The sequence below is a fragment of the Oncorhynchus mykiss genome, chromosome 27 (assembly GCF_013265735.2).
Source record: "Oncorhynchus mykiss isolate Arlee chromosome 27, USDA_OmykA_1.1, whole genome shotgun sequence".
NCBI classification, from domain to species: domain Eukaryota; kingdom Metazoa; phylum Chordata; class Actinopteri; order Salmoniformes; family Salmonidae; genus Oncorhynchus; species Oncorhynchus mykiss.
Window position 1 is genome coordinate 6,980,320 of NC_048591.1, and position 10,069 is coordinate 6,990,388.

At 43.0% G+C, this 10,069-nt stretch overlaps 1 protein-coding gene across 1 annotated transcript; it reads right to left on the minus strand.

Moving 5' to 3' along the window:
* Positions 1-5,320: 5,320 nt before the first annotated feature.
* Positions 5,321-7,863, minus strand: tmem160 (transmembrane protein 160). Its single transcript, XM_021587426.2, has 4 exons — positions 7,554-7,863; positions 7,357-7,381; positions 7,164-7,256; positions 5,321-6,988 (listed from the first exon to the last, which is right to left on the minus strand). The coding sequence occupies exons 1-4, from the start codon at positions 7,770-7,772 to the stop codon at positions 6,684-6,686; spliced, it is 642 nt and encodes a 213-aa protein (XP_021443101.1). The 5' UTR covers positions 7,773-7,863; the 3' UTR covers positions 5,321-6,683.
* Between the last annotated feature and the right edge of the window lie 2,206 nt (positions 7,864-10,069).

Sequence of the window (10,069 nt, forward strand, 5' to 3'; positions counted from 1 at the left end):
ACATTAACTGTTCAGAGGAGACTGCATGAATCAGGCCTTCATGGTCGAATTGCTGTAAAAAAAAAAAAAAAACACAAGCAATGGACATTAGACCCGTGGAACTACGTCCATTGGTCTGGTGAGTCCAAATTTTAGATTTTTGGTTCCAACCGCTGTGTCTTTGTGAGACGCAGAGTAGGTGAACGGATAATCTCCGCATGTGTGGTTCCCACCGTGAAGCATGGAGAAGGAGGTGTGATGGTTCGTTGCTGGTGACACTCTGGGATTTATTTAGAATTTAAGGCACTCGTAACCAGCATGGCTACCACAGCATTCTGCAGCGATACGCCATCCCATTTTGTTTGCGCTTAGTGGGACTGTCATTTGTTTTTCAACTGGAAAATGACAAACCTCCAGGCTGTGTAAGGGCTATTTTACCAAGAAGGAGAGATATGGAGTGCTGCATCAGATGACCTGGCCTCCACAATCACCCGACCTCAACCAAATTGAGATGTTTGGAGATAAGTTGGACCGCAGAGTGAAGGAAAAACAGCCAACAAGTGCTCAGCATATGTGGAAACTCATTCAAGACTGTTGGAAAAGCATTCCAGGTGAAGCTGGTTGAGAGAATGCCAAGAGTGTGCAAAGCTGTCATCAAGGCAAAAGGTGGCTACTTTGAATAATCTAAAATCAAAAATCTAATTGTTTAACATTTTTTTGTTACAACGTGATTCCATATGTGTTATTTCACAGTTTTCTTCATAGTTTTCATATCTTCACTATTATTCGTCATTTTTGGTAATCAAACCTACCACCGTCTGCAAACTTGATGATTGAGTTGGAGGCGTGCATGGCCACGCAGTCATGGTTGAACAAGGAGTACAGGTGAGGGCTGAGAACGCGCCCTTGTGGGGCCCCAGTGTTGAGGATGTTGTTTCCTACCCTCACCACCTGTGGGTGGCCCTTCAAATTCCAGGATCCAGTTACACAGGGCGGGGTCGAGACCCAGGGTTTCAAGCTTAATGATGAGTTTGGAGGGTACTATGGTGTTAAATGCTGAGCTGTAATCGATGAACAGCATTCTTACATAGGTATTCCTCTTGTCCAGATGGGTTAGGGCAGTGTGCAGTGTGATTGCGTCGTCTGTGGACCTATTGGAGCGGTAAGCAAATTGTAGTGAGTCTAGGGTATCAGGTAAGGTGGAGGTGATTTGGTCCTTGACTAGTCTCTTAAAGCACTTCATGATGACGGAAGTGAGTGCTATGGGACAATAGTTGTTTAGCTCAGTTACTTTAACTTTCTTGGGAACAGGAACAATGGTGGCCCTCTTGAAGCATTTGGGAACAGCAGACTAGGATAGGGATTGATTGAATATGTCCGTAAACACGCCAGCCAGCTGGTCTGCTCATGCTCTGAGTACGCGGCTAAGGATGCTTTCTGGACTGGCAGCCTTGCGAGGGTTAACACGTTTAAATGTTTTACTCACGTTGGCCGCGATGGGGCTGGTTTTCTTTTTGTAATCCGTGATTGACTGTAGACCCTGCTACATTCGTCTTGTGTCTGAGCCGTTGAAATGTGGCTCTACTTTGTCTCTATAATGACGCTTAGCTTGTTTGATTGCCTTCCTAAGGGAATAACTACACTGTTTGTATTCGGTCATGTTTCAGGTCTCCTTGCCATGATTAAAAGCAGTGGTACGTGCTTTCAGTTTTGTGCGAATGCTACCATAAATCCATGGTTTCTGGTTGGGGAAGGTTTTAAAGGTCACTGTGGGTTCAATATCACCGATGCACTTGCTAATAAACTCGCTCACCGATTCAGTGTATACATCAATGTGTTGTCTGAGGCTATCCGGAACATATCCCAGTCTACGTGATCGAACCAATGTTGAAGTGTGGAATCCGATTGGTTGGACCAGCGTTGAACAGACCTGAGCACGGGCGTTTCCTGTTTCAGTTTCTGTCTTTGGCTGGAAGCAACAAAATGGAGTCGTGGTCAGATTTGCCAAAAGGAGGGCGAGGGAGGGTTTGTATGCGTCGCGGAAGTTAGAGTAGCAATGATCCAGAATGCTGCCAGCCAGGGTCACACATTATATATGCTGATAAAATTTAGGGAGCCTTGTTTTCAGATTAGCTTTGTTAAAATCCCCAGCTACAATAAATGCAGCCTCGGGATATATGGTTTCCAGTTTACAGAGTCCAATGAAGTTATTTTCGCTTTGTCATTATGGGGTATTGTGTGTAGATTGGGGGAAACATTTTATTTAATCATTTTTAGAACAAGGCTGTACAATTTGAAAAAGTCCAGGGGTAAAAATACCTCCCGAATGCTCTGTTATCTCAGCCCCTGAGTGGAAGACAGTCTCTAGGGAAATACCTTCGCACATAGGCCTGACACTGAAACTGAAAACGTTAGGGGAAACATGAGTGAGATCTGAACGTTCCTTTACTAGACCTTTACATCCCCTCTCCTCCCTCCATCCTCTCCCCAACTACACCACACTTACCACCTCCTCTCTACTTGCCCCACCACCTCTCCTCTCCTTTAACACTATTAACCCTCCTCCTTCAGTCTCTCCATCCCCATCCACACCGCCTGTTCCACTCAGTCTTTCACTGCCACAGCCCCATCCCCCTCCCCTCCTCTATTCTGTCCAGATTGTGAGTGGAGGGTAATATGCTCATCTATAACCTGCCATGGTGCCGTGAGGTGGGTTGGTGATGGTGTTGTGAGTCAGTCCATGGTCCGGGTGTTTGTCAGTGTGGACGCGTGCTGCTGGGTAGCCATGCCCTTTAGACGCGCCAGGCCCCAGGAGCCGCCTGCATGCCAAGCAGTGCCGCCTGCGCAGTCAGACGCAGCCGAGGAGGAGGGGAGGTGGGAGGGTGGCAGGATGCAGCACCGACACACCCTGCATGAGAAACTAACTGCGCCAAAACGCCTGGGTTGGAGTGGTGGGGAGAGAGAGAGAGAGAGAGAAGGAAAGAGAAGAGGAGAGGGAGGGTTAGATGCACTGGAGTTTACCTGAGTGACACAGACTGATGTAGGGAGAAAAAGTAGGATTAATCGAAAAAGCGGATGGGCATCTGACCTCAGGACAGAGAGGAGAGTCTCAGCAGCTCATGCCTCGACCCAAACCTTCTCACCTCTCCAGTGAATGAATCAATGGATGAGAGAGATAACCCACACCTGGGCAGTAACCTATTAAGTGATCACTATCGTCACCCTCCCGGTGTTATCCAGACAGCACTGAGGTGCTGCTCTGTGTGTAGTGTACCCAGAGAGGAAGATGGGAGGAATACATGGCATCAATGCTTGGTTGAGTGAAACGAACGACACAACACGGTTTTAAATGAAGGGAATGTCAGCCATTTTGGTTTAATATTCTTACTCCATTTCTATGGTGTCACATCTGATAAGCCTACATTTGATTGTGCAACATTCTGATCTCTTTAAAAAGGTGCTACACAAAGGAAATTACAACGCGCAAGTTGTTTTGGTCCAACAGCTTAGAAAAAAAATTGTTGTTGAAAATATAATTTTACAGCAATTTAGATGGTACAATGACTCCCTACACTATTCAGTGCATGTTTTCGCACATAAACTGAAATTGAGCGAACGGTGTAGAATTTTATCAACCAAGGAAATTAGAGCGATTTCCACTAGATAACACAGCCACTAAGTCAAAAACAGATTCCGCTCCGGAGGGAGAAATCAATAAGCGAATATCACAATACCGGTGGGTAAGTAATATTGCGGAAAAACAATCATTCCACTATTAGCTCAAAATATATTAAATACTTTTCCTGAAATTACAATGCAAAAATTCAAGAAATCCTGCGTAGCACCTTAAAGTATCGACCACAAACATACATTACTCTTTTCACGTAAGGGTCAAACACACAACACCAGTTTGATTTTGTAACTGTGTTTATGTACATATTCATACATGAAGTCTAATGATATACAGTAAGTTGTACTGAAGGCCATGCAGAAATCAAATACATCACACTGCAACTCCATACAGATTATCTCTAGCGACTAACTCGCCGCGTTCCACCATCCAGGTCTCGCATGCTAATGTTCTGTAGCGCAGCGGTCAGGTCAGGATGGTGGATCAGGCTAGAGGATAACCATATCTACAGTGCATTCGTAAAGTATTCAAACCTGATTACTTTTCTCCACGTTACAGCCTGATTCTAAAATTGATAAATGCTAACATTTCCTCGTCAATCTACACATAATATAACAATGCAAAAACAGTTAATTTTTTTGTGCAAAAAAACAAAAAAACAAAAACTGAAAACAGTTATTTTCATAAGTATTCATACCCTTTGCTACGAGACTCAAAATTCAGCTCAGGTGCATCCTGTTTCCATTGATCATCCTTGAGATGTTTCTACAACTTGATGGGAGTCCATCTGTGGTAAATTACATTGATTGGAAAGGCACACACCTGTCAATATAAGGTCACAGTTGGCAGTGCATGTAAGAGCAAAAACCAAGCCATGAAGTCGAAGGAATTGTCCATAGAGCTTCGAGACAGGATTGTGTCGAGGCAAAGATCTGGGGAAGAGTACCACAAAAATTGTCTGCAGCATTGAAGGTCCCCAAAAACACACTAGCCTCCATCATTCTTAAACGTAAGAAGTTTGGAGGAACCAAGAGTCTTCCTAGAGCTGTCCCCCCGGCCAAACTGAGCAATCGGGGGAGAAGGGCCTAGGTCAGGGAGGTGACCGAGAACCCGATGGTCACTCTGACAGAGCTCCAGAGTTCCTCTGTGGAGATGGGAGAACCTTCCAGAAGGATAACCAACTCTGCAGCACTCTACCAATCAGGCCAGACGGAAGCCACTCCTCAGTAAAAGGTACATGACAGCCCACTTGGAGTTTGCCAAAAGGCACCTAAAGGACTCTCAGACCATGACAAACAAGATTTTCTCGCCTGATGAAACCAAGATTGAACTCTTTGGCCTGAATGCCAAGCGTCACGTCTGGAGGAAACCTGGCACCATCCCTACGATGAAGCAGCATCATGCTGTGGGGATGTTTTTCAGCGGCAGGGACTGGGAGACTAGTCAGGATCGACAGAAAGATGAAAGGAGCAAACTAGAGAAATCCTTGATGAAAATCTGCTCCAGAGCGCTCAGGACCTCAGACTGGGGCAAAGGTTCCAACAGGACAACGACCCTAAGCACTCAGCAAGGACAATGCAGGAGTGGCTTCGGGACAAGTCTCCGAATGTCCTTGAGTGGGCCAGCCAGAGCCTGGATCTAACATCTCTGGAGAGACCTGAAAATAGCTGTGCAGCAACGCTACCCATCCAACCTGACAGAGCTTGAGAGGATCTGCAGAGAAGAATGGGAGAAACTCCCCAAATACAGGTGTGCCAAGCTTATACCCAAGAAGACTCGAGGCTGTAATCGCTGCCAAAGGTGATTCAACAAAGTACTGAGTAAAGGGTCAGAACGCTTATGCAAATGTGTAAAATAATTATCAATTTTTTTGCAAAAATGTCTAAAAACCTGTTTTTGCTTTGTTATTATGGAGTATTGTGTAGATTGACGAGGGGGATTTAAAATATATATATATTTTAGAATAAGGCTGTAACGTAACAAAATGTGGGAAAAGTCAAGGGGTCTGAATACTTTCCAAATGCACTGTAAATGTCCATCTCATACAAACACACGGGTTAAACAAATGTTATAGTTTCTCACTAAAATCTCTCCAAAAAGACATGGGGTTCAGGGTGGTAATTTTGATTACGTTGTGGCTGCAGCTTTCAAGCCTCGATTGAGTAAAGGTATGAAATAACGATACTTTACAGTTAAAACTAAACTACTCTATAGAAATCCACTATCAAGATTGCATTGAACATGTTTAAATAAAAATAATTAAAACTTATAGCACTTTGACATTTTTTGTTGTTGTTGTCATTTGCTTTATGACAAAAGTATATTGAATCACAAAACCCTTTGGAAATTTTTTTTAAGCCAAAGCCTTTATGGGTTAAAAGAAACGTCTCAATCTAAAATACAGAACGCATAAGAAAAACCCAGACTTTTACACACAGAAAATCGATTACACAAATATAGACCATTGCTGATTACTTACCTACAGTATTTATACATTATATCGCAAATTCACATAGCGCTAGTTCATCCATTCAACACTGCAACATGGGCTACATCTCCTCATTCTACATCACCAGCATGGATTACTACAGAGAATCCAAGTACTCCTTCGTAATAAATATAGAATAAACTGATAATTGTTAAAGTTTTTTTTTTTTTACATCAACAAAACCATATTTAGGTGAACACAGCATGAGCTGGCTCAGAGTATGGCTTAGGAATTGTACAGGGCACTTTGATTCATAAAGTAAACATGATCAGGAGTAAATCAACTCAAACGAGGCACTCTTACAGAGTGCCTGTGCAAAATAAAACTACAATTTAAAAAAAAAAATCGAACATTGATATTATGAACAAAAAATTAACTCTTTATCCCAGAAATTTAACACAATCACCCACCCACACAGATTAATATCAGAGGTCAGCAAACCACCACCATCCAAATACATCATGCCTTTCACTGATCCCCTTTATTCCCCCCCATCTCTTTAAATGTCATACACACTTCCTCTCAGTCCTCTCTCTCACTCACTCACTCACACACACACCTCGTCACCTTTGCCACTCACACTCTCTACTTGTCTTGGCCTTTGTTGCTGCCGTGGTGCCGGTTGCCATGGGAGTGGTTGGCGCGGTCCCGACAGTCTGGACACTCCTCTCCGTCATCGTCCTCGTCCTCCTCATGTATAATCTCCACCTCCAGGCGTCCGATGTAGAGAGATACCGCACACAGCCAGAAGAGGGCGACGCTGCTCACCACAGCAACATTCAGCAGCACTGCAGGCAGGGAGAGAAGCATCATCCTCCTCAGCGAAAACAGGCTGCCCACGTAGGACGCCCCGCCGAACGATACACACACACCACCCAGGATGAAGAAGGCTGGGGGTGGGGGGGGAGAGAGAGAGAGAGAGAGAGAGAGAGAGGTGGATGACCTAAATAAGTAACTTGTGTTTATAATGGGTGTGTTTCAGTAACCTTTAAGGTCTTTTCTCATAATTATGCTTTGCTCCAATAGAATATAGAGCCACATCCCTGGCCCTCCTAGTCTCCTTACCATATCCTGCCTCTCGTCCCACATCACTCTGGACGAAAGCGATGACCCCGATCCCGGTGGCCAGGAGTCCGTTCCGGAACCAAGACAGGAACCCTAGAACAGAACAACAGGAATTCTAGCAAAATGCATAGCAAAGTAATTCAATAAATAGCCTAGGTCTTTGAGCCTCTTCCTAATCTAAATGTGCAGTTACCAGTTTCGTGGGACTTTTTCAGCATCTGCAGAGCAAAACAAAAATAGCAGTGATTTAGAAAGGTGGTTCATGTCCGCACACACAGATCCTTTCTGTAACGCAGGAGTACATTCAGGTCATTTGGAAAAGCAACAAGGCGAATCAAGTCGCACATCATCTTCTAGAATGGCAAGACTTTACCGTCCCTTTGAACTTACCAAGGCATCCGCCTTATCGAGTTCTGTCAGAAGATGATACTCTGGCATCCGAGCCTTGCCCCATGGCCCCTTCTCAGCCACCCATTTCCGCGACGACCCGTGGACTCTCCTCACCGGCAGTCCCCCGAGGTACTGAGGCCTGACGTGCTTCACAACCCAGGCGAACTGATTTGCAATACGCGGCAGCTGTCTGCACGTAAACCAACTCAAGGCAGCCATAGCTCGCTAAAAACACAACACGACCTTTGCATGCCCTGTGAACTTTCACACTGCAAACGACATACGGAAAGGAGGCGGTGCTCCCGTGCAAACATACTGTTGTAGCGCCGTCCAGCGTTTATCGTAAAATAAACCGTGCCATAATCTTCCTTTATGAAATGTGTATTTTATTTTGTAAATGTTTAACGTAGGCTGTTTCTCCTTTACTACCAGATTTCCTCTCTAGGCGCATCCTGTTAACTTCCTTCTACTTTACCTGCACCTTGTGTTTAGCTCATTCAGCCACCAGAGGGCATCGCTAGACTACAAAACGGATTCCATTATCATAGGGCCAATGAAACAGTTTTAGGGTTTGAAATGGTTTGTGTGTCAGGGTTTCTCCTAGGACCCGAATTAGTGGGGAACATGTGAAAGGTACAAAAACAACCCTTGGACACGGTGAAGATATCAACTTTTTCTAGAAGGTTCAGTGTAGAGTCTGTGCTGCTTTATTGCTGTGCCCGGCTGTTACGCACGTGTGGGCAACCATTTTGGGGACCATGCATTCTGATGGAAACGAAATGTGGTCAATTGTAGTTAGAAGTTACGTGTTGAGTTTGGTTATCAGTGTTTTTTTTTGAACAACATTTCCAATGTTTCAAAAAAAAGTTATGCCTCTACAGTAATGCCCCTTTTAGTTTCCACTTGGTTTGTGTTTGGATAGGCTTTATAAATGTGCTTAGAATCTCTGACTCTAAATATGTTACAGTAGTGTTGATGTTAGGGGTGTGAATGTTCTCCATGTACAGTGCCTTCAGAAAGTATTCCCACCCCTTTACTTGTTCCACATTTTGTTTTGTTACAGCCTGGATTTAAACTTGATTAAATGTAGATTGTTTTGTCACTGGTCTACACACAATAACCCATAATGTCAGCATTATTTTTATTTTTACAAATGAATTAAAAATGAAAAGCCGAAATGTCTTGAGTCAATAACTATTCAGTCCCTTTGTTATGGCAAGCCTAAATAAGTCCAGGAGTAACAATTTGCTTACGTCACATAAATTGCATATACTCACTCGGTGTGCCATAATAGTGTTTAACATGATTTTTGAATGACTACCTCATCTCTGTAACCCACACACACATTATCTGTAAGGTCCCTCAGTCGAGCAGTACATTTCAAACACAGACTCAAAGCACAAAGACCAGGAAGGTTTTCCAATGCCTCGCAACTATTGGTAGATGTCTCTAAAAAAAAAGACATTGGATATTCCTTTGAGCATGGTGATGTTATTAATTACACTTTGGATGGTGTATCAATCACTACAAAGACAAAGGTATCCTTAACAACTAAGTTGCCAGAGAGGAAGGAAACCTTTCAGAGATTTAACCATGAGGCCAATGGTGACTTTAAAAGAGTTACAACATTGTAGTTACTCCACAATACTAACCAAAATGACAGTGCAAGGAAGGAAGCATGTACAGAATACAAATATTCCAAAATATGCATTCTGTTTGCAATAAGGCACTGAAGTAAAATTGCAAAAAATAAATGAACTTCATGTCCTGAATACAAAGCGTTATGTATGTATTTTAAATCATGGTGGTGGCTGCATCATGTTATGGGTATGCGCAAGGACTAGGGATTTTTTTTAAGATAACAAGAAACTGAATAGAGCTAAGCACAGGCAAAGTCCTAGATGAAAACCTGGTTCAGTCTGCTTTCCAACAGACACTGGGAGACAAATTCACCTTTCAGCAGGACAATAACCTATAACACAAGGTCAAATATACACTGGAGTTGCTTACCAAGATGACATTGAATGTTTCTAAGTGGCCTAGTTACAGTTTCGACTTCAATTGGCTTGAAAATCTATGGCAAAACTTGAAAATGGCTGTCTAGCAATGATCAACAACCAACTTGACAGAGCTTGAAGAATTAAAAAAATAAATAATGTGCAAATATTGTACAATCCAAGTGTGCAAATATCTTAAGAGACTTACCCAGAAAGGCTCACAGCTGTAATCACTGCCAAAGGTAATTCGGGGTCGAATACTTTTATAATCAAGATATATTTGTTTTATTATTATTGTTTTATTTTTTTTACAATTGCTAGAATTTTTCTTCCACTTTGACATTACATAGTATTTTGGGTGGATTGTTGAAAAAAAAGAGGATTAAATAAATGTTTATCCCTCTTTGCAACACAATTATTTTTTGTTGTTGAAAAAGTAAAGGGGTGTGGATACTTTCTGAAGGCACTGTATGTGTCAATGACTGTGTAGCTTACTGCTGCTTTTGGATGTGTGTGTGC

Bases quoted from the DNA above. Each gene is read 5' to 3' on its own strand.
- tmem160 (XM_021587426.2), bottom strand. From the start codon at position 7,772: ATGGCTGCCTTGAGTTGGTTTACGTGCAGACAGCTGCCGCGTATTGCA. The intron at 7,382-7,553 runs GTAAGTTCAAAG...TTTGCTCTGCAG, and splicing joins TCGATAAGGCGGATGCCTTG to ATGCTGAAAAAGTCCCACGA. The intron at 7,257-7,356 runs GTAACTGCACAT...GTTCTGTTCTAG, and splicing joins GAAAAAGTCCCACGAAACTG to GGTTCCTGTCTTGGTTCCGG.